Source organism: Curcuma longa, chromosome 10, assembly GCF_044706935.1.
Source record: "Curcuma longa cultivar G26 ecotype Majalengka, Jawa Barat chromosome 10, ITB_CL_G26_1.1, whole genome shotgun sequence".
NCBI lineage: Eukaryota > Viridiplantae > Streptophyta > Magnoliopsida > Zingiberales > Zingiberaceae > Curcuma > Curcuma longa.
Genome location: NC_133870.1, coordinates 7511403 through 7537469, shown reverse-complemented (window position 1 = coordinate 7537469; position 26067 = coordinate 7511403). Strand labels below are relative to the sequence as shown.

Below are 26067 nucleotides of genomic sequence, written 5' to 3'. Positions count from 1 at the left end.
AACTAATTAAAGGCAGCAAAATTAGTCTGACTGGAATTTGGACCAAGAATCTTTTTTTCCCCAAGAACAAGTGTCCATAACTAGGAATGTTTCAGCTGATTAATCTTGTAACTAACTTCTGGTCAATTTTATGTTACATGTATCCATATATCTTAAGTCATAACAGCACTCTCAAATCAGTAAAAACAGAGAACTAATTAACAACGAAATTACAACCATAAAATACAAAATCATCACCCTAACATTAATAGCCTAAAATCAACATGGCAAATCCTAGAACACAAAATCAGAATCCTAAAATTAACAGCATAAAATCAACAACATGCAAAAACCCTAAAACACGTAATCAAATCCCTAAAACACGAAATCAACAGTTAATTTATACCTTTGATTACTGCTGTAGGAGGAGGAAATAGGACTGAGGAGAATGGACACGGTACTGGAGAGGAGCTTGCAACGGACGACCGGAGGAGGACGGACTCAGGGCAAACGGCGAGTGGCGAGCACGGACTCAGGGCGAACGGCGAGTGGCGAGCACGGATTGACCGGCATAAACACGAGCACGGACGGAGGGGGAGCTGCGACGGTGGAGAGGAAGGAGAAGCCGAGCTCGATCAGGAACAAAGAGGGCGGGGGAAACGGAGAGGTCGGGCGGAGAGGGCGGCTGGAGAGGGCGGCTAGAGCGGCTAGGCTGCCGGAGAGGGCGGGCGGAGAGGAGCGGAGAGGGCGTGGAGAGGAACGGAGAGGGAGGGAATCTCGCAGGCGAGCGCGGTCGACCGCCGTCGGGGAAGAACTCGATAACAGCAGCGGGAGGGGAAAATAGCGGCTTGGAAAACCTAAATGAGCGGGTGACACTCGGTAGAAGCGGGAGGGGAAAACAACGGGCTGGGAAAACCTAAACGAGCGGGCAACAAGCTGGGAAAACCGGGGTTGGGAAAAATCAATTAATTTTTTTTAATTGTTTTCTTTTAACAGCGTATATCTACGCGCGCTGTTAATGATATTTTTTAACCCCTTTTAACAATGTATAATTTTTGCACGTTGTAAAAAATAATATTCGCAGCGCACTGTTATTTGTGCGCTGTTAATTGTAAAAATATAACATATTATCCGCAGCGCACATATTAGGTGCGCCGTAAAAATCATTATTAACAGCACACTATAATTGTGCACCGTTAATGACATGCTGCGGAAAGTCAAATTTATTGTAGTGGTATATCGACAAGGTGGATGTCGAGGTGGAGATGTAGTCTAGCCTACATAGTATGGTTTGTCCTAGACTATGTGACCTAACTCGCACACACTAGAGAAATAGTTAGAGGACGTCGCAGTTGTTTAGCAAAGCTCGTCTGATACTTAAGTCACTAGGGGTGTAGTAAATAGTAGAGAAAGAGAGACTCTACTATAAATACCAACATATCTTGGAATTTATAGGTATGAGATGGGTATTTTTCCTATAGAGATCATGACCATGATCTCTCGAAATCATTCAATCATTTAAATCATTTATAGTCACTTCCATTAATGTCAACGGTTTATCCATTACTAGCCATTAACTCAAAAACAAAAAAAAATCCAACACCTCAACGGTACTAGCCATTAACTCTAGAAATGATGATCATTAGTTACATTTGCTTGTGGATAATAACTACGTAGATGTCTCGAGAAGACCTATAACTTATTGAACTAGGAAGGGAGAGCTTAGATTAGAGAGCTTGAAATACTAAGCTCAACATAACTGATGACATTTACTTGCTAACCTTCAGAAGTGTTAACCTACCCAAGGTCTTACAACATGTGATCATATGTCAATGTGGAGTGTGACCATGTTGGCATGAACTACTAATCTAAGATAAGATCATTACTAGATGACCTGCGTGCACTAGAACAATTGTTAAAGAGCACCAGAGTTGTCAGACAAAGCTCCTTTAATGCTTAAGTCACTAGCGGTGCAGTGATAGTAAAGTATAAAAGTGAGATAGTGAGATAATTAAAACAAGAATCTCTCCTATAAATTCTAATTAATATAACTTGGCTATCAATCACCTTTATTAATTCAGCCATTAACCTTGGCTATCGATCACCTTTATTAATGTTAATCGTTTGGCGATTATTGACCATTAACTCTAAAAATAATAATAGTGGGTCATGTCCACTTGTAACCAATAATAATAGACTACCCTACAAATACTAATATAAGTATTCAAATGTATGAGATGGAGAGTTACTAGACTAGCAATTAAAGAATATCTCATTTACATATATAACTTATTAATATGTGGCTTCTAAACCAGAAATCTAGTTCTAGTTTAAAATTTTGATACCATAAAGGCTATTTTTTTACCAGGAAAATTAATTAATACCCATTTGGAAATGCCACGTCAGCAATGCAATAATTATTTAACAAGCTAGGACTTAAAATGTGACCTAAATTTGTTTTTAGTTTCAATTGTTTGTATTTGTATTTATTAAATATTAAATGTTGTGCTAATTTAATAATTATTTCATATATATTCAGGTTTTTTTTAAGTTTAGAAAATTTTAAATGTATAAAAGCAGATAAGTAAGTGAGTACTTTATAAAAATATCTAGGTTAAAAATAGGAATAATCTTATTTCTTTTCTATTTCTCTTTTAGTAAGTTTCATTTGTGAAAAACTAGTGTTGGTACTATACCCGAGTTATATTCAAATCTTATAGCCTTAAGTCTTGTCTTACTTAATCAGCACATGTCTTATTAGATTAACAAATTCTAGCTTTTACAATAGTTACTTCATCTCCTCTAGAGAATACTTGGATAAAGACTGAAGACAGAAAAAATTTAGACAAGAGCCTTAATTTCTTTCTTAACCTAGAAGTCATAATAGGAAAACACTTAGATTAATTCACAATATAGTACATAAATTAGAAAATAAATTACACTAAGAAATTACCACAACAAACTTAAATACAAATTGAAAATTATAAACTTACAATATAACACACTTAATTACAAACGAAAGAAAGGATAATGCTAAGGTTGCAAAAGACTGGAGGACTTCTAATATGACTTCTTGGATACTGTAGGAAAACTAATCTAGATAATCTAGGTATCTAGATCTTAGCGAATGATTCAATATTATAACAATTTTAAACTCTTCAAGTGTAATGTGTTATGCATGGTGAAATTTAAACTTTCGTTACATAGAAAGTCTGTCTCACCTTTTCCTATCTTACCATAACCCAAGGCATAATAATTATTTCTGATATGTATATAGTGAGAGGTAAAATTTAAAAGGGGGCTTTTTATTAAATTACAACAGAGAGGTATTTTGATACAGAATATAATAAATACTCTTTTTGATATTTTTGCTTATATTAGTTTGATTAAAATGGAAAAAAATTTAATCAGGAGATAAAATAAACTGAGACCTGAGCAAATTAAAGAAGAATTGAAATTAATAACAGCCACAATATAATTATTATTACAATAGCACTACAATAATAGATATAAATTATAAAAGTTGTAAGTTATAAAATAAAATTCTATAATTATTGCATTTTTATTTTTTTAATTTAATTTATAATAAATAAAGCCCACATTAGAGGTCTATTTTAGACACGGAATTTGAAATTTTCTAAGAAAATTTTGTAAAGTAATAGAACATTTATGGAGAAGTTACTCTCTTATTTAACTTTATATATATTAATTAGCTCCGATGTAAGATTGAATTGACTACTACGAAATATATATATTACTATAATGAATAAAAATCAAATCTTAGTGAAATTGAAAAAAAAATACTTTCTCACAATAATCAATTATAATTTTTTGATTTATCTTCTCACATGTAATATAATGATAATATTCATCATATAAAATCCTAAGTTGTTATAATATACATGAATAGTATGACAAGATAAATTAAAAAAAAATGATATTGTTTATACTCTTTTGATATGCTGTGCACCCGTCGGTGCCCTGCGTGGGCACGTGATTATCAAAAGGATATATATTTTTCTAAAAAATAAAATAACAGTTCATGATATTTTTTTAGTATATTTCAGTGCAATTGCAATAATTATTGCAATTCAAAACACTATAATCACTTTTATATTATATTTTATATTAATTTATTTAAATTATTTAAAATTAATTAAAATAATTATAAAATAATTAAAATTATTTTAAAACTATCGTAATGATTATTAAATAGTTATAATAGTGTATCAAATAGTAAATAGTTATTGTAATAGTTTGCAGTATTTTTAATTATTTAAAAATAATTTTAATTAAGTTTGTAAAAAAATTTATATAAAAGAAATATATATATTATTTTAAATAACTTGAACTAAAAAAAATACTAAGCTATAATAGCATTAAAATAAGAAAATTTTTGATATGAAAAATATAATAGGGTGTTGTTTTAACTTTTTTTTAAAAGAAAAGTCTTTTGACAAATCAATAAGTACCTTTTCTATTTTTGCACATGTACATTCATTAATTTAAAAACATAAAAACCTGAAAGGAAAAATAAATCTTACATTCAACGAGATTGATTAAAACCATCTATTATATAACTATATTATTAATTTATATATCTTTTTAGAAAAATAAAAACTAAAAATCAAACTTATAAAATTGAATGCCTTTGAAATTGTTTTGTTTTGTACCATTATCACTTTAGGAATACTTTACACAGTCACTATATTAGAGATGTTTTTTACAAAAGAGTATCGTCTTAAAATTGCTTTATATAATTATTATCTTAGAATTATTTTATATTAAGTTTTTAAATAAAAATTAATTATATATATCATTATGATATACTATCAAAATATCCAAAGTATAATATATTATATATATATATATATTTATGTTTTTGTAAATATCAATTCTGTATTTAAAATGACATCATCAACCATCAAATATATTATTAATATGTTTCTTCATCCATCATAAACGATAAATCAAAGACTTATAATTAAATGCCTTCCAAACATAATTGAATTAATTAGTGTAAGACAGATTTATTGAAGTGGATAAGAATTGAATTTCGATGAAACTTAAATATAATCTTTCCGTAGTGGTCAATTATAATTTTTTAATTTACCGCTTTATAGGTGGTTATGAGGTCGATAATGTAAGATCGTTGGAGTAACATATTTCATCTTTTTATTGAAATAGATGGCGCTAAATCTGTAATTTTATTTTGTATAAAGTTGCTTCAATTAAAAGTTAATCAAAATTGTTATCAAAATTGCTAAAAGATGAAATTGTTTTAAAGTAGCTTTAAAATTGGGTCAAAATAGCGTATGTCAACGGCAATCGCTTCAAAGGCATACATCCTTTTAACATTTCCAATAAGAGGAGGGTGTTTATCTAATTATGCCCACTTCGTCTCTTTGATCTACTTCCTCTCGCTCTTTCCCTTCTCCCCTTGACTTTACCGCCACCGCTTTAGCAGCAGAGATGAGAAGGGCCTGAGGTTGATTTCTTCGCCTTTTCCTCCCAATTCTTCTCGCTCGCTCCACAATCTCGATTGAGTTATTCTCCCACTTCGCTGGATTTGATGTAGTTGTTCTCAGAATTTTAAGCTGCTGGTTTTTTCTACCAGATTGTAGTAGTGAAAAAGCATTCTTTGGCGACCATGGCATCGAGGAGGAGGATGTCTGCTTCCTTTTTTTGCTTCGGCTATTTGTTTATTGAGTTGGTTGTGCTTCTGGGGGTGCTGGTGCAGAGCCCTTTGGCCGGGGGTAACGGGGTCTTTAGGGTGCGTCACAAGTTCCTGGGTCGCAGCCATACCGTCGGCGATCTTCGAGCTCACGACCGGCGTCGCCACAGCCGGATCCTCGCAGCTGCCGATCTCCCCATCGGAGGCGTTGGTATCCCCACCGACACCGGGTTGCTCTCTCACTGTTGTTGATTTCTAGCTGTTCTTTCTAGAACCGAATTTGATCCTTGTTTTTGTTTTCTTTAAAATTTTTGTTCTTTCTATTTTTGGGCGTTTTTCTGGGTTTTATAGACTCTATTTTGCTGAAATTGGGATCGGGAACCCGTCGAAAAATTACTACGTCCAAGTCGACACAGGGAGCGATATCTTGTGGGTGAACTGCATCTCCTGCACGCGTTGTCCTCTTAAGAGCGACCTCGGTGTATGCAAAAAAGAAGTGTTTTTGAGTTGTTGCTAACTTTCGTTGGCCTCTAATAAAAGTGAGTCTTGGACTTGGTTGTTGCAGCTTCAATTGACGTTGTATGATCCAAGGGCCTCGGCAAGTGGGGATTTGGTCTCATGCGACGAGAAGTTTTGTGTATCCACTTACGGAGACATTCCAGGCTGCGTAGCAAACTTGCCGTGCCAGTACAGTGTGCTATATGGTGACGGGAGTTCCACTACTGGCTATTTCGTGACAGACACCATCCAGTATGACCAAGTCTCTGGCAACCACCAAACAAAATCGGCCAATGCAAGTATTACATTTGGGTGCGTCTCTCCTATTATCTGCCAATTTGATATTTGATACTTCTAACCAATATTCTTGCACACAAAGATTGGGAATTAGAGGTTTAAATGTTTCATCACATAGATTTTCTTCTTGGCATGTTATGACAGGTGCTTAAACTTGGGGGTTGCTTTAGCCTGAAGTAGTTTTAACCCTTTTCGTTTTCCCTCCTAACATTTTTGAATGCAAGTACTATGATAGAAACATAAGGATTAAATTGGTTGGTCCCCTTGTGTCTGATAGTTTCCCATTGGAAAATGATGTATTAGGCTAATCACTAGGAAAACCAATAAAAGCAATTGCAATAATTGGTTTTTTTCACACAGACTAGTATGGACATTTCTGTTGATATACTGGAACTTTGCTTTCTGCTTGTATGTCCTATGACATCTAGCATTTGATGTTGCTAGGAAATTGGTAATGCTTAGATGCCAGTGGCTAAGAAAATGATGCTTCTTTTTTACGTTGTTGAAAACACAACAACCAACTACCTAAAAAGTGATCAATACAAAAATGTATAGAAGAAAAAGACACGAAAGGATAGCTTGATACACAAAGCTCCTGTCAATGTGGGATCTTGGAGAAGGGTCGAACCACATTGGGGGTCAAACCACATTTTAGTGTTTTTCTCATTTTTAACTATTTTGCAAAATTGGTAAATTTATCTAACGTTTCATCCTTTATGTTTTAAAAATTGAATCCAAGTGAAATGTGAAAAGTCATCGATTATCATTAAGTAATATTTGCCTTGACTCCATGGCTGCCAAATAAATCTGAGTGTGGTAATTCTAGAGTGAAGGTGGTTTTGGTTTGATTGGTCAATTTGGGTGTTGATCAAGTTTGCTTGCCTTCCTGGCAAGCATACCTACTGTTTTTTTGGATAAGTAAAAATTATATAGCATGTATTAAAATGCACAAAATGAGGCTTTAGGAGCTATTCACGTATGATGAAAGTATCTAATTTTAATAGACACCTAAAGACCTGTATACATGGAGTTGCACATTTCTACCTACTTTTGATAAATGTCTTAAGTGGATGTGAGTGAGTTTCCTGTGTCACAATCATGTTTCCTCTTGTTGTGTCATAAGACACTTGAGTGAGGAATTAGATAAATTGATCGAGTACATGTTTTCTTTTCTAACTCCTATCAAAGTAACATCAATGTACCTAGAGCGGAACTCCACTTTATATCTAATATCATATAATTAATTAATAATAAGCAAATTAAACTTAAGATTTTCAATAAACAAAACTTTTCAATAATTAAATCAAAGCATAGTTCAATGTTACTTGACTTGAGCACTTTTAACTCATCGTTATTGCCAAAGGACATTGCTCCTAAGCCCTTGAGCTTGAGGTTGGTAAACTTTTCTTTGCCTTTGGTCACATGTCTATTACACCTATTGTTTACATCCGTTCCTCCATTCCTTGCCGATCCTGCATTCAAGTAATGTACGTGTTATTTTGGTAGACAATAACTGTTGGGCCCAATTTTATTAACAAAAAATTGCTTGGGAATCAAAGCTTTAACAATTCTAGAAATATTATTAGGCTTCTTGCTAACAAGAGATACATGACTTTTATTGTGCATTTGACTGAAATCCAAAACCAACTTTATTATACAAAGCACGTTAAGATATGAGTTTATGTTGGGTGTCTCTATGCGCGTTTTAAAAATTTTATTTCGATAAACAAACAGCGGAAGCATAATAATTTAAATTATTATATCACGCGCATCACATACATACAAGGATACACACGTATGGACATAATTGTAAAATTAAATAACATAATGAAATTATACCTGTTGGATGACGTGAAACAGAAACAACATCAACTAGTAATATTTTGAAAGGTTGCCTCTACTAGTATCCACGCTGAGATCTCCGCGAGACAACTTCACTAAGTTACTTGTTGTGTCTTCATTTTGATACTAGTAGGAGGGGAACAAAGTGATCCGAAAGAGGATCCATGGTTCGATTCGGTATCCGGCGGCACAAAGTAAATCAACGATACGAAACGAACTGAACATAGATGATGAAGCCGCCGTTCAGAGGTCGGAAGGCTTGCTGCTGGCGAGGGGTAGCAAGTCTAGCAGTGTCAAAGTTCCGGCTGCAAGAATTGCTCACCAGACCAATACCTAAGGGTGGTGGAAGAAGCTTCCTCGCGACTAGAACAACCATTGTCCGGCGTCGAAAAAGATACTGCCGATTGTGATCGACAGCTGTTGCTCCTGGAGGGCGGTGGTTGGTCGGTGGAGGAGAGTCAACCGATGACGCTGTTGGATGGCAGCGACACAACAACTAGCCAGTGGAGGCAGCTGGATGACGACGACTTCCTTGGGTGGTCGATGGCACAAGGAGGAGAGGGGAGAAGATAAGGATCTAAAAACCTAACCTTTAGGTTTTTAATCCAATTTATTATTTTTTCTCTTCTAATTAGATCTATTTATAAATCTCATAACGGGTTTGATTAGCGAATCCAAACCTTGGTCCGTTAGTGTAAAATCCAAACCATTAGTCTTAAGTTTGGTTCAAGACCAAACCATGTTGGTTTAAAATCAAACCACCTTTAATTAAAATCAAATCAATTTGATTTATAATTAAACCAAAGAGGGTCCAATTCGTCTTCAAAAGACATGGTCCATTCGCGCTTTCATTCTGACAAAATATCATTCATATTTGCACTTCATCTGGTCCAACCAGACTCATCTCTTTCAATTTGAGAATTCAATTTTCAAACTTGTTTTATGTTTTTTTTGAATAAACTCGTAGTGCGTATGACCTTATAGATTTTCGATTTATGTTGACCGTTCATAATTAACCATTAATCATGGATCAATCATGAGTGACATCTAGTAATACATCATATGCCCCAATTAATTTGAAAATCACAGTTGATCCAGAACCACTTCTGAACCCTTCAGCAGCTACAGTTGTTCGTGCGTCGGTTCCTTTCACTCATCTTATATCCGCCTAATTCAGGACATGTTTTATGTGTCAGTTCCTACTCGGCTAACTACGCCACATCTAATCCAAGCAGTAGTTCCTTATCTTGCAGATTCAAATTACTCAAACAACTATCCAAGAAAATTATCCTCTTGACGTGTTTTTGCTTTAGCCAAAGACTTATGAGTAATAATCCTGACAAGTGGTCATAGGGTATACGTCTTCTAATAAAAGAACTGGTGAATCCTCTGTGGGCTACTCAATCACCTTTGGACACTTCGACTTATACCCAATCATCCCAGGGTCACATCTCTAAAGAGATGTTTATTTAAGATGTCAAAGTATAAGTCTTTATGACTAAGATGACTTGAATTCATCAAGTCGAAAGAAACTTGCACTCGAGTTGCAATGAGATCTTTATAGACATGTATAGAACCACATGAAGTCTCATGGTAGGTCACATTTGATGAACTAGTTACCTTTAATCAACATTCATATGTTCTCTCAACATCTTAATGTTTTCAGCCAGTTAGGATCGGCTGCTTAGTTAAACCAAGGAGTCTAATATATGGTAGTCTTACAGAATTAATGATGTCTAATCTCATCAATTCATCGTCTAGGAAATATTTCAATACGCACATAATTACACATGAAGAGATACCCACTAATTGTGATTCAATCACAATTTCTCTCATGCTATGCATTATATTGTGGACTTCATTAATTGAGTTTAAGATCTAATCAGATTTAGAGAGAATGTAATGATTTTATTTATCCAATAAATAGTATATTATTTAAGACGATTGCCTTAGGATACCTTTCAAATATAACAGTTTATGTGCTTGGAGTATAATGCGAACTTTTCTATAGTTTTTTCATATCTTCAACTTAAAGTTTTAAAGAATTCTTTTTCTCAATCTTTTAATTTGGGTTGAGGTTCCTTCTTAAACCTTACAAGTGGTCGCCCTTTGTGCGACTATTGTCACAAAGCTGTGCACACCAAAGATAAATCTTGGGAGATTCACGGGAAGCCACACGACTGGAAGCCCAAGTCGGAACGCCACGCCCGAGCTCATCTCACCCACAATTAGCTGTTGGCATCCAATTCCTTCAGCGCTGAACAGATTGACTTGCTGATGAAGATGTTGTGTGACGTACCAAGCAACGAGAGACATGGAAAGGTTGAAAATCATATGTGGTTCTTTTCCCAACACAGGCCTACTAAAAACCAGACCCAATCTAATACCTCAACCCATCTAGAGCCCATTGGTTACTCATCCGACAATGATGGTATTTTCCCTAATTCCTTAAATATAAATAGGTTTCTCGGACGATGAATTATTGACTTGGGCGCATCAGATCATATGATGGGCGATATATCCCTCCTCTATAATTATGTTTCATGTAAAGACAATTCCACTATTCCTATTGCAAATGGTTTGCCACAAAAATCGCCGGCGTTGGTTCCGTAACAATAATGCCAAATATATACTTAAAAACAGTCATTTATGTTCCTACATTGAATTGCAACTTATTATCCATAGGAAAGTTGACTTATGATTTAAAGTGTCTTGCGAATTTTTCTCCTAAATTGTGTGAATTGCAATAAGTATGTCAAAATCATGTTATGACGCTATCGTCTTGGTCATCCAAACTTTACTTATCTTGCAACATTATTTTCAAACTTATTTCTTAATGAAAATGTCATTTTTTTTAGTGTGAGTTCTGTCAATTTGCTAAACATACATGAGTATCCTTTCCAAGCTTAAGTTACAAACCATCTAAACCTTTTTCGCTCATTCATAGTGACGTTTGGGGCTGCGGATTAAAAATCTTACAGGAAATCATTGGTTCGTTTCATTTGTTGATGATCATACTCGCCTGACTTGGTTGTTTCTAATGAAAGATATATCTGTAGTGAGTCACATTTTTGAACAGTTTTATATTATGGTTCAAACTCAGTTTCAAACATCTATTCAAACACTCAAAATCGACAATGCTAAGGAATCCTTTGCCTCGAATTTTGACGCTTTTCTATCCTCAGAAGGCATCATCCACCTTAGTTCCTGCGTTAACACTCAACAAAATGGGATTACTAAATGGAAGAACAAACATTTTCTTGAGGTAACTCACTCATGTTCTCTTCCAATGTACCAAAATTTTTTTGGAGTGATGTCGTCTCCACAGTCACCTATCGCATTAATCGAATGCCCTCTCGAGTTCTCAACTTATATAGTCCCAACTTCTCCTCAAATCATACCCCCACACCTAGGTAATCTCTCAAAATATTCTTGCAAAAGCATTTGGATGTATATCATTTGTTCACATCCATCATCACAATTGTAGTAAACTTGATCCAAGATCCACCAAATCATTTTCCTCGACTACTCACCATTCCAAAAAGGCTAAAAATACTACTCACCTATTACTAAGAAAACCTACAACACCATGAATGACACTTTCTTTGAACGACAACCATACTAGTCCAGTTTTGATATTCAAGGGGAGAATCTAAGTGAATATCATCATCCATCACATTGTTCCAGGCTAGACCTTGACATCATTCACCCTCTATCCAATACCCCTGTGTCACATCCCATTCCTTCACTTGCATCATCTCCTCCCCCAGTGAAGCAAGTTCATGTATACACAAGATGAAAGACACATTCAACACTAGTTCAAGAGTCAGAATTGGATCCAACTCCCACAAACATTCACTCAGGTACGATACTCAATCATGAATCTACTTCACCTGTGGATGATAACCTTGCCACTCCAATTGCATTAAGAGAGTTAGATCTTATACGATGCATCTTGTCTCCAAGTTTATTTCTTATAAAGGGCTGTCACTAAATTATCGGGCGTGTGCCCACCGCCTTTGATAATGTTCAGGTTCCAACCACCATTGATGAAGCTTTCAAACACCCTGAATGGGGAAAAGTTGTTGATGAGGAAGTAAAAACCCTACAAAAGAATGATACATGGTCTGTTTGTGAACTACCAAAGGGAAAGAAAGCAATTTGGTGCAAATGGATTTTTAAAGTCAAACACAAAGCTAATAGTACAGTTGAAAGACTAAAGGCACGTCTTGTAGTCAAGGGATTCTCACAATCCTATGACATCGATTACTAAGAAACTTTTGCTCTAATGGCCAAGCTCAACACTATCAAAATCTTATACTCTTTGGCTGTAAATAAGGACCGACATTTAAACCTATTGGACGTCAAAAACGCCTTTCTAAATGATGACTTGGAAGAAGAAATTTACATGGAAATTCCCCCCGGCCTTGGCACCCATAACAACAAGGTATGCAAGCTTTACAAGTTATTATATGGTCTTAAGCAATCTCCCAGGGCATGGTTCGACAAACTTGCTACTTCTGTGACAAAGCTTAGATACACTCAGTGTCAATCATATCACACCTTATTTGTGAAAATCTCTCCTAAAAGACAGATCACCATTCTTATTGTCTATATCGATGATATCATCATCACCGGTGATAACGAGAAGGAAATCACAAATCTAAAGGAGATCCTCAGGAATTTGATATAAAAGATCTCGGAAATTCAAAATTCTTCCTTGGCATGGAACTAACTCAATCTGAACACGGAATATTCCTATTACAGTGGAAATACACGTTGGACCTACTAAAAGAAACAAACATGCTTGGGTGCAAGTCTGTAGATACTGTGATGGATGTTTCCAACAAAATTGGCTTGGAAATGACCATGCACCAGTAGCGAATGGGAGATATCAACTACTTGTAGGACGCCTCATCTATCTATCCCACACACGACCCGATATCGAGTTTCCTGTCAGTGTGGTAAGTCAATTTATGAATAGTCCTACAGAAGAATACATGAATGTTGTCTACAAAATCTTGAGATACCTCGAGTATGCTAGGCAAAGGGTTACTATTTTGAAATAACAAAGATTGAGGAATACATGTGTACTCAGATGTAGACTGGGCTGGGGATCTTATAGATAGACGATCGACCTCGGATTACTGTACGTATGTGTGGGGTAATTTGGTAACATGGAGAAGTAAAAAGCAATCTATGGTTGCAAGAAGTAGTGCTGAAGCGGAATTTAGAGCTCTTGCATTGGGAATTTGTGAAGGAATATGGATTCATAGAATCCTAAAAGAACTCGGAATAATCACAGATAAAACTGTCAAACTACAATGTGACAATTTAACAGCCATCATCATTGCAAAGAATCTTGTTCACCATGATAGAACGAAACACAAATTGATAGACACTTTATTTCAAAAAACGTGGTGAAAGGATCTGTGGAACTCTCGTATATTCCTTCCTGATACCAAATCGCAGACATATAAAAGCTCTCCCAAGGATCAACTTTAAAGAATTATGTGACAAGTTGTGCATATACAATATGTATGACCCAACGTGAGGGGGAGTGTTGTAGAATATATTGTAAATATCGATAGTTTGATTTAGATTTTTTTGATTAGATATTATGGGCAAATTTGGGCGGATGCAAATTTGGGCATATTTGGATGTGGATTTGGACAAATTTGATTTGATTGTATTTCATTCCATAAATAAGTAGGGAATAAGTGTATAAATAACAATGATCCTTATGTACATAATTCAATATAAAAAATTCTTCAATCTACTGGTTCTTTCTCTTTCTCTATCTCTCTCGACAGAATTCTTCATAAAGAGAGCTTTTGTAAGCCTTCTGGAGAGTTTTGATTGTTAGTTGATGTTTTGGATGAGCAACAGTCCTCTATTTATACTTATAAAATGGTATGATCTGGTTGGCCAACTTGACACTTTGATTGTTATCCGCTACGACAGTTATCAGAACATTAGTCGGCCACTTTACCATTTTGGTCGACCAACCCATCTAATTGGCTGCCACATGTATTGCGTCATCTAGATTAGACATTAGTTGTGTCATCTAGTCAACCAATATTGTTCATGTGGTCGACCAATTCGGATAAATTTTATGATCTGACTTTATCGTCTTGCTTTATCGATTGCTAACTTACATATGGTCGATCATTACTATTCATCTGATCGACCAATCTGAATAATTTTTTAGGCTGGATCTCATCAGTGACCATTTCCCTCGGTTATGTCAATTGTTGACTGCGGTATCTTGGTCGACTATTATTGTTCATGTGGCATAACTTTATCCGTTCACTAGTGGTTGTTGGCTTGATTTCTGGTCGACTGCCTTATCATCATCCTATAATTTCTTTAACAAATATTCTATATTTCGAAATACAACAAATATGAAAATATATTTGAGTAGTAATGAGAATTAAATTTTTTTATTATTGTTCAACCATGATTATGACAAGAATTCAAAATTTGTTTAGCAACTCTTTACAACTCAATTGATTCCAATCAAGTGACAGTATGACTTTGACTTCAAAGCTTCTGTTAGTTTCTCGGTCAAGTCAATTGCTTAGGTTGCAAGAGACTACTTTCATCCTAGATTAAGAGACGCTTCCTCATAGCTTTTTTTGCAAAGGTCATCTCTTGGATTTCTTATCTCTGTCTAGTATTTAGTCATCCTTGACTTTCTAGGATTTCTTACCTTTGCCAAATGTTTGATTCAAGGTTTAAAATCTCGACCTGTGCTGAGGTTTCAGTCCCGGACCGGAACAATACAATTTCAGTATCGTATCGTGCCGTGCCAATATAGTTTCGGTATTTTTTAAATTTTAAATATAAATGTATATTAATTTTATTAATATTTGATTATTAAATATGTTTTATATGTTGAAATGTTGAATTTATATTTCAATATTTTCTCATAAGATAATACTTATTAAATTATTATAAAAATCATTTTAAAAAAATAATTTTTAAAATTTCAAATTAAATTTAAAATTGTAAAATCATTTGAAAGATTAAAAATAATTATAAAATTATTTGAAAATCTTAAATTATTTTTTTGAATGTATTTGTAAACTTTTAATTTTGAAAAATTTATTTGAAATGTTTAAGAATTATATTTTCTTTAAAATTTTACATTATTTTAAATTTATATTTAATTTTAAAATTATTTTTAAAACTTCAATTATTTTATAAAATATTTATTAATTTTTAAAATTATTTAAAAATTTTGAAATAAATTTTAATATTTTATAACTATTAATAATATTTTATTTTTTAAAAAATACATATTTAAAAAATAAAAAATTAACTAAATCAAAAAATTAAAAAAATCGCGGCTGCAATAGCCTGCGGAGGTCGTCGCAGTACCGTAGCCCTTGTGGAGGGTTTTAGGAATATATAAAATTTTATTAAAATTTTAAATAAATTTTTATATAAATGAATGGGATAATTTCATTAGAATTTTAGAAAGTATATTTGATTTAAGTTAGGGTTGATTATTTATTTAGGTTAGGGGTTGATGAGATATGTTAAAAACTAATAATCTAATTAAGAGATAAATAAATAAAAAATTATTAGAATTTAAATAAAATATATAATTAATTAGATAATTTTATTAAGGTTTAATTAAGTTAATCAAAGTTAGCGTTTTAATTAAAAACCCCCAATCTTTTCCCCGACGCGCGCGATCTCGGCATGCATGGACGTGAGGTCGCGCGACCCTGCGATCGCGCCGGAGAGGTCGCGCGACTCCTTCGGCGAGGTCGCTGTGGTTGCGCGACCCCTCCGGCGAGGCCGCTGTGGTTGTGTGACCCCTCCGGCGTAGCCGTGGGGTCGTGCGAGCCCTCCGGGTGCAGCCGTGGGGTCTTGCGACCCCTCCGGTGCCACTGCCGAGGTCGCGCGACAACTCCGGCAGTTGGGCTAGTGCCGGGTCATGTCAGTGCCAGTGTCGGTTGGCGGACGGAACGAAATGTTTCGTCCGTTTCGACCGGCTCGGCATGAAATTTAATCCTTGATTTGATCTACCTAACCCATTTGAACATCTTGTCTTGCAAATGTTTGGTCCACTTGACTTCTCCTCGTCTACTAAATGTTTGATCCTCTTGACCCATTTGGATATTTTCTTTCTTGCCAAATGCCTAGTCCTCCTAACCCACTTAGATTGCTTCCGTTGCTCCTACAATGTCCCTATCAGTTTTCTGCACTTGCACGCTTGACACATATGTTAAATTACAAAGACTAACTTTAAACTCTTTATCATACATCAACACCTTGGTTTCATTTAGTGGTGTTGCTCGCCGCAACACATACTACACAAACATACATGAACATACAACTAAATGGTTTTGCCTCCCATTTTGTGGACCAAGGACTTAGGTTTTACATGTACACTAGAATTGGATTCTGTAATCATCGAGCCCATGTAAATTAGGACCATGCTGCAACTTCTAGAAGTGAGGTTGACAGCACTAGCCCAATGCATCAGAGTTAGCATTAGATTGAATTGAGTGAATACATATTCAAATAACACTAAACTAGGTTAATTATACTCATGATCATGTTGATTGAATGTCTAGTGAAGTTGACTAATACAATACCAGGTTAATTGAACACCTTATGGGTCCGCACCTATTAGGTCTGCCAGTTCCAGATCAATAGGGATGACAAACCACCTGTACCTTTGTGTAGTCTATCAGTTGGGTATAGACTTTATGTTGAAACGGCACTTACTTTCTATTGTTGCTTATCTTTATAGTTGTATTATCTTCATTCTCCCTTCTGTAATCAACATTTGTGCTGATTCTTTTTTGTAATAATTTTAATGCCACAGTTGTGGTGCTCAACAATCTGGTGATTTGGGTTCATCGAATGAAGCACTTGATGGAATTCTTGGTTTTGGCCAGTCAAATTCATCCATGCTTTCACAATTAGCTTCTGCAGGAAAAGTGAGCAAGATATTTGCTCATTGTTTAGATACTACGAATGGAGGAGGTCTTTTCACCATAGGACATGTAGTGCAGCCGAAAGTGAAAACAACTCCCTTGGTACCTGGCCAGTAAGTAATTATCTGACTCATGAACATTAGTGGTTAATTTCCCTTTTTGTTCTGTTTTGTTTGTGGTGACCATAAGCTGTTGAGGGATTGAGCCTGTTCATAATGGGATAATATAATGTACAATTATTTCCAACAATTGATTTTTTAGATTTGTAGTAAAATCTGATATTTTACGTAGAGCTGCAACATAAATTTATTTCTAGTTAGATTTTTTCTTTTGAAAAAAGTATTATGCATTGTCCTTGTGAGATTCAAAAATATCCGGTTCCTCATCCTTTATTTATTCTGCCCTTTGGATTATATTCAAAGATAAAATGCTAAATTAACTGTTGGAAGCCAAATTGTCTAACTATAATTTAACAAAAAAAAGGAAAAATCAAGTTGTAGAAAATCATGAGCACCCATAGAATGTAGAATAAATCACTTTTAGATTTTAATCCATGTCTATCCATGAGTAACAGATGCATGTAAATTGGTGTCCTCTTGGTAAGGATAGGTAGACAGAGTAAAAGCCTCTGATAGTAACTCCAGTTGCTCCTCGACTGTAAATGCTTTAGCCTAGCTACTGCAGGTATTCCACTTTTTGTACTTAAAGTTTCTTTCAGAGTTACAAACCCTGTTTTTTAGTTTAAGATTTACTATTAAATCCTTTTTTCTACTTCTAAGATTTACTGTTAAATCGTTTATTTTTTCTTCTAAGATTTACTGTTAAATCTTTTAGTTTTTCTTCTAAGATTTATTGTTAAACATTTATAATTAAAATAATATGATAGCGATTCTCCTTTTTAATACTGAGTTAATAACTAGTTATTACACCCTGAAGTTAAACTAAAAGACGCACTTATCTTGTCTTTCTTTTATTTTTGCACCATAATTCCGTTATCTTTGAATTTTTTACTGTTTTTTAATTTCATCTGTTAATAAGTCCTGCTTTGTTTCAGGCCGCATTACAATGTGAATTTGAAAGCAATTGAAGTTGGCGGATCATTTCTCCAGCTTCCTACTGATATATTTGACACTGGAGACAAGAAAGGCACAGTAATTGATAGTGGTACAACACTAGCTTACCTACCAGAAGTTGCCTACAATGCACTGATGAATGCGGTTAGAGAATTTTTCTGACAATCATGCCTTTGAATTCTTTTTGTATATTAGTTGTTGATTTTTCCCATTTGTAGATACTTTCTAATCATCATGGATTGAGAATCTTCACCATTCAGGACTTTATGTGTTTCCAATATTCTGCAAAGTGAGTTTCCAATTGCAACTATATTATTTATGTTTCAGAATTTTGAAAGGTTAGTATGTAGTCAAATTCTCATATGAACCTCTAGGAACACCATCCATTGTCACTCCTAGATACAACATTGTGTGAGCAACATTTTTTTCTGAAACATCTCTATCTGTGTGTTAAATGCTTTCTAATTGCAGATTTGTTGCATATGACAATATTGCATTCATTTTAAGATTTCATCAGATACTAACATTTATATTTTTGTGGGTTTTGATATGGTTTTGAGCGCTTTGATATCTAGGTTTTGAGCAATACTTTTAGGAGGCGCTTGGTTGAGAGTTATCGTTGATAACTTTGGTTATCTGTCCAAGGTTAACAATGATAACCTTGTTTGGTTCAAATTATCAACGATTCCCAAGTTATCATCGATGCCCGCCACGTCACTTTTTCATCAGCGTTCGGGAATCAAATCCAAAATTAGATTACCTCTTATTTTTTAGGCTTTTGTTGATTCTGGGATTATCTGTTGTTGTTCCTTCGCGCGAAAGATTTGTTGGGGCCGAATGTGGTGGCGGCGCTTGAAGGCAGAGTGGTAGTGGCGGACGGGCATCCGGCAGGAGGAGGGCTACGACGGTGGGCGCTCTGAGGGCGGCAAGTAGCGACGGTGGGCGTTCGACGGGAGGCAGGCGCCTGGTGGGCGGGAGGCGTGGTGTCCGGTGTGAGGTAGGTGATGGTGGGCGTCCGACGGGTGACGGGCGGCGATGGTGGGCATTCTAAGGGAGGCGAGCGGCAGGCGGCGGGTCGCGAGTGTGAGGATAGGGAGATCGCATGAAGGAAATCATTTTTTTTTTAAATTAGATATTTTTTTTAAACTTAGGTTTTTAATTAAACCTTTAGTTAATTGAATTAATCAACTTCTAGCTATAGCTGAGATAAACTAAATAGATCCAATTTAAAGCCCAATAAAATTACCCCAAAAAATTCTAAAATAATAAAAAATTTTAAAATATTATCCAAATTTATTTATTTATATATATCATCATTAATATTAATAATAATATTATTATATATATTTTTATTTTATTAGTTGATCTGACGGTTGATATAATTTCCTATATTAAGTTATATACTAAAACCTCCAAACAAATAAGTTTTTATTTCATTATCTAAAATTGAATCAAACAATATTATGTTATGTTTTATTCCCTATAATCTGGTTATGTGATTACCTGGTAATCACATAACCAAGGTCATACATGATAACCTTGAACCAAATGCACCCTTAGGATCATATTTATAATCCATGTTCTCAAAGTTTAATGGCTACATTCAGCCTATTTTGATGATAATGGTGATTATCATAGTGTGCTCCATGGTTTCAACTTCAATTTTTGAATGTAGATCAGTTTTGATTGGCACGATTAAAATGTGTCATTCTGATTCACAAATGATATGAAACCTTATTGGCACAGGGAAATGTCACTATGCTGCCCATGCCAACGTAATTTCGTTAGTATCAACCAAGACATGACTTGTTGCGGCTGGTACCATTTTAAACTGGCTGTGAAAGGAAAATTCTCTTCATATAACTTGTCCTATACTTTTATTTATCAGATATAAAAGAGTGGGGAAGCTTGAGAAGAATCAACTAAAGTATAAGAGTAGCAAAGAGTCGTGATGTTGGAGTCGAAGAAACCAAAAATATCTATATACCTATGCTTGTTCTCATTTCAATTGTGTCAATCAAAGTTTAAGTCTCAAGTCTCAATGATTAACCAAGATATATTTATGAACATGTCAAGAAACCAAAGGATATCCTACGAGTATTATTTAACCGAATCTTGAAGAATTATATGATTGATCTCACCAAGATGCTACGAGAACCAATTCTCTCATCCAATCATGATACTCATTTTGGTATTAGTAAAATCATTTACATATCTTTGTAAATTGTTTCTCTAACATTTTAAATGCTATAAGCTTATATTTGAAGGTAAACAATCTAAATGAAAGTGAATTCTTGGAGAAAACTATTCGAGTTGATCTTAGTATGCTTTGAAGCATAAAACATGCCAAGTCCTAGCACGACAAATGGTTACCAAAACTATGCCATTTTGGCCCAACAACTAAACTCTGGCATAGAACGATCTTTAAACTTCAATGTGCTCATATTACATTCAGTTCTCTGTTCTGATGAGAATGGCCCACTTTGACCTTGATTTTTTTTTTCAAGATGCCTTGATATTTTAACATGCGACATTATTTCCATTTTTCTTCTGTTACTTGAGACACCATCTCTTTAATTAATTGATTTATTTATTTTTGGCACAAGCTCTTTAATTTCAAGTTGTTAATGCTTTATCTCATATTTTCATCATATAGTGTTTGTTTATTTAGTTTAATGGAATTAGACAGAATTAATGAATAAGATCGAGTAACCAAGTTCTGGACCATCATAGAGATTGTTTTACATGGTTAACCCAAATGTGTGGTTTCCTGTTAAAATGATAATCCCTTTCCTAGTCTGAGAGAAAAATTTTTGCAGGAGGAATACTTATAAACAAATCAGAGTTGGTTTACCTATCATGAACATGATTTTATTATCTTGATACAAGTGATCTTCTAAATGTATTTAGGATATAAAACTGTATGTGGGAATTCGGATTCTAAGGTCTAAGCACTTTCAGAAAATTAGTCTTTAGCGCACTTCTATTCCTTGTTTCTTAGGCTACCTAATTATAGTTAGATGAACTACACCTTTATGATATTTTTGGTGCCTCACATCTTTTCATCATTCTTAGCTAATTTATATAGTTCAGTTGTGCTACTCAAAATTAACAAAGTTATTGCCCATTTGTTCTAATCTAGATATCTATTTTCAATATAATTGTGAAATTAGTTGGCTTACTTCTATGTGTCGTATAATAATTGCAGTGTGGATGATGGATTTCCAGAAGTAGTTTTTCATTTTGAGAATTCCCTCTTGCTAAATGTGTATCCTCATGATTACCTTTTCCAAAATACGGTAAGCTCATGTAGCTCTATATTTAGATAGTTATTTTCAAAGTTGGCTGGAATTCTTGATTTCGTTCATATCTGCACTTTTATGCAATTGGATTGCTTCTTGACCTGATGCTATTAGTCTCCTTTTTATTATTTAAGTTGCATTTGCAACCAAGTGTAGATATGGTTGGTTTTAACGTTGCTGTTATCCTAGCAACATATTGTCGACCATCATACACTTGTATTTTTCCAAAGGAATTTCCTTCTCTTTATTCGTTCTAGTTTTTGAGCAATATTATGTCAGTTCAAGTGATCGGATCTAGGAGGATTAAATTTTCTCAATTTTATCTCTTACCTTTTTATGATTTGCTCTTTGACTTGACTTTTTAAGAATTAAGCATGTGTAATTGTGTGATTTTTTTTTAAATTAATCAGTTGGTGATCAGATTTGAGAGGAAATGTGGGTAAAATTACTACTAAATCAAACCCTAAACTACTTCTGTTGGATTATATAGCTCAGGTGAGTTCAGCTGGACCCTAATATATTTTGGATTGAACGCAGCACAATTTCTACTCATCTGATCAAGTTGTCAATTGAGGTCTGAGCCAAATAATTATATTTGGTAGATTCTATATCTGGATATGAAATTGTCACAACAAGTGTCAATATCAATTAATATCACACTCTAGGGTAATGTTTACAAGCAAATATGTACTATTACTAGCAAGAATAAATTTGTCCAAATTTTAGGGAATCTAAATTAAAGTCAAGGGGGAGTTAAAAAATTAAAATGGCATTGTCATTAAAATTGGGATGAAGGGGAGCCTTAGCGCAACGGTAAAGTTGTTGTCATGTGATCTTGTGGTCACGAATTCAAATCGCAGAAACAACCTATTGTAGTACAGGTAAGGTTGCGTATAATAGATCCAATGTGGTTCAACCCTTCCTTGGGATCCCGCATTGATAGGAATTTCGTCCACCAGGCTGTCCATTTTTATTGTCATCAAAATTGGTTTTTCTTGTCATCCGAATTGGGATCAATTGGAAGTGAATCATGAAATCACAATCTACATCTTAACAAGAAGATACATTATAGATAAGTTTGCTTATCTTATTGAATTAAATATGTTGGTCAGTTTTAGCAAACTTATTACTTTGGCAGTCTGGCTTGATGTCCAACATCTCACTTTTTTTTTGTTTGAACTCCTTTCTTCGCTGTTCCTACTTGCTAACAATGTCAATCTTACTTTCTGTTGTGGCAACTATGACTTCACATGAGGGTTTGTGATATGATAACCACATATCCTTTTTTTCTCCTTTTGGTGTTCTTTCAACTTCCATCTTGCACTGTTTTCAACTGATCATTAATGCTGCTTTACATTACATTTCCTTCAATCTCTTGTCTGTTGTTCATCATTCTTGTTTTAACTTGATATCTTAAATTTGATGGCCCCTCTCCAGGAAAATGTTTACTGTTTTGGCTGGCAAAATGGCGCAGTGCAGTCCAAAGATGGGAAAGATATGTTTCTTTTGGGAGGTAAGAACTTGGAGTTCTTGTTTTAGAATTCTGGAGCATGGCTTCCTTTATGTGAACTCAGATTTGTTTTGTCCGTGGATATTAAACTTCCTTGGGAATGCAAACATAACTCAAAAATTACACATTATTAACACCCATCTTTCTCGAGATGAGAATAATAGATGAGACATATAGTTTGAGAAATCAATTTAGTTTCGTATATGTAAGATCAACAATAGATATTATTTAATATAACAATTAATTAATAAATATAGTGAAAAGTAGGGCTTGCATGAGATTTTTTATTGAGCTAGAAAAAGTTTATGATAGTCTCTAGATAAACATTATGGTGGGTTTAAAAGCAAAGTAATATCTAATTATTATATATGGTATGATAAGTATGATCAAGGGTTAATGTTTTGTCTCAAGTTGAGGTCTTAGTACGGAAATTACACCAATGCCATGTCGAGTGTCGATATGTGGTGCCAATGCGATTAGGAGTCAGAGGGAGGAACAAAGAAGATGAAGAGGTGGCAGCTTATGTTGTTGAAGAAGTTGAGCTCTTGTGACTTCCAGAAGCCTTGCCTTTGCTCTCATCGTAGAAGCTACTCCCTTACCTTTCATCATAGTCCATGGAAATCTTGCGCTTGCGTTGTCTCATCTCTAATCTTGACCTCCCATTATAGAAGCCACACTTTTGCCTTCCATTGTGGAAGCATCACCTTCACATCCCATAGGATATATGACTCATGGAAGTCTTGCTTTTGTCACCACATTATTGTAGATTTATGTAATGCATCATTGAGCTGACTCAAAACTCACGTAAGAATTAATATTAAAATCAACACAACAAGCAGGGATAACTATCTCATAGAAATTGATTTCAGTTTCACATAGAAATTAAGATAAATTTTCATTAAATCAAAGTGTATTTATATGAGGATCTAAATGCCTTTATTAATGGAATAGAAACCAATTATCCAATTATCTTAAGATAAGGCCAAACATACCCTAACAAATAACAAAATTATAAAGGCTTAAGACAACGTTTCAAACTCAAATTTTGAAACTAATTCCAAAATTAAACTCTCAATTTTGAACCATATCATTCTCTCCAACCAATGAGAATTTGACTACGAGTAAATGGTTAAAATTTTATTTAGTAATAGTTTTCAAATGTAAGTAGTAACTGCTTCATCAACTTTAATAAATACATTTTCTTTATTCTCTCCTTGATTCACTCTTCAATGAGTGATGATGTATTCAATTTCTTCTTAAGAAATTGTCTTGACTTTATTTTCTTTCTTTTTGAGTGTTGCTATTAAGTTAGTAATGTTACGAGTAGATGACAGATGAACTCATGGTTCTCTCACAAGGAACTCATGGACAGTGGATGAAGTAGCGAATGAACTCATAGATGGTTCCCAAACTTGCATATGACATATAAACTCGTAGCCAAACACACAGCCAAACTTGCAGCTGACAACTAAAATCGTGGACAAAATGCATATGGAGGATGAACTCATGGACAATAACTGAACTTGTAGCTGTCAAACAATCTCATGGATGATGGGCAAAGGATGAGCTCATGGATTTCAGACTCTCTCATGTGTTGTTCGATGAGTGGATGAGAAGTTTCGCTTGTTTTGATCGATATAGAATGAAATTTGAAACACGAGGTCTAACTTTGTTCAACTCATCCGTCAGAGGATGCTTAGAATTTCTTCTTGATATCTCTGCTATAAAGCCAACCAAATCTCGAACTTAGTTATTAGGTAAAATTCCATGAGTCCCTTCTAATAACTAAAGTTGGCTCCATCAATAAGCGGATGGATAGTCAGGACTGAGCTTTAGTAAGAGAAATCAAGAACATTGTGCAGAAGCTGCCCGACCTAGAGGTACCACCCGAAGAATGCTTCGTTCTGCTCGAAGTGGACGGATGTATGGAAGGATGGGGAGGCATTTGTAAATGGAAACTCTAGAAATATGACCCCCGAGAAACAGAAAAGATTTGTGCATATGCTAGTGGCAAATTTAATCCTCCCAAGTCTATAATAGATGCAGAAATTTATGCAGTGATGAATTCCCTGGATGCACTGAAGATTTATTTCGTGGGCAAAAGGGAGCTAGTAATTCGCACTGATTGCCAAGCGATTATCAGCTTCTTTGGCAAATCCTCTATCAACAAACCCTCAAGAGTCCGCTGAGTGGCATTCACAGACATCATTACGGGCACAGGAATATCTATTACTTTTGAGCATATTGACGGAAGGGACAATCAGCTAGCTGATGTGTTGGTGTAGGAAGCACTAGCAGATCGAATCAAGGTTTTGATTATGGAATTAGGATCAAGTTAAATATATGATTGTGCTAATCATGTTGAACTGAGTATACAGGAGACACAGGTTAAGTCCTAGTGGAAGCTAGGCATGAAGTCTTGGCAGAGTCAAGTGCACCAGGTGAAGTCTGGGTTGGTCAGGAGGACCACGCCACGCCGCAGCAGAAGTCTGGGCTTGGTCAGGAGGATCAAGTTGCAGCAGAAGACTGGGCTGATCAGGAGGATCAGTTGCAGCAGAAGACTGGGTTGATCAGGAGGATCAATCGCAGCACAAATCCTGGGGGCCGAGGACAGAGCCGAGCACAAGTCCAACGAGTCAGGAGAACTCGGTTGGCAATCAGGTAAATTCTCCCGAGAGGAGTGGGTGAGGACGCGTTTCCAAGGGGAACATTAGGCGTCGGTCTAACCCAGGATCTCACTGGAGATCTGAAGTTAAGACCCTTAGTTGGTTCTGAGAACTGGCTTAAAATGATTATACTTTGCATGTTATTTCACTAACATTCTTTGCAGAAAGGAAAAATCGAACGAAAGCTAACTCCGGGTCGAAAAGCTGATTTTTCGGGTTTGGAGTCGACTCAGATGATGGCTGGAGTCGACTCCAGCTGAGTCAGCCGA

General features: G+C 35.1%; 1 protein-coding gene across 1 annotated transcript in view; it reads left to right on the top strand.

The window, feature by feature from the left end:
* The first annotated feature begins 5366 nt into the window (after positions 1 to 5366).
* Positions 5367 to 26067, top strand: part of LOC141835576 (aspartic proteinase 36-like) — a 33780-nt gene continuing 13079 nt past the window's right edge. Inside the window, exons 1-8 of the mRNA XM_074722968.1 lie at positions 5367 to 5883; positions 6005 to 6134; positions 6219 to 6463; positions 17136 to 17360; positions 18302 to 18464; positions 18539 to 18609; positions 21529 to 21619; positions 23060 to 23135. Coding sequence (XP_074579069.1) covers positions 5630 to 5883; positions 6005 to 6134; positions 6219 to 6463; positions 17136 to 17360; positions 18302 to 18464; positions 18539 to 18609; positions 21529 to 21619; positions 23060 to 23135 — 1255 coding nt within the window. The 5' untranslated portion in view covers positions 5367 to 5629. The remainder of the gene's footprint in view (positions 5884 to 6004; positions 6135 to 6218; positions 6464 to 17135; positions 17361 to 18301; positions 18465 to 18538; positions 18610 to 21528; positions 21620 to 23059; positions 23136 to 26067) is intronic.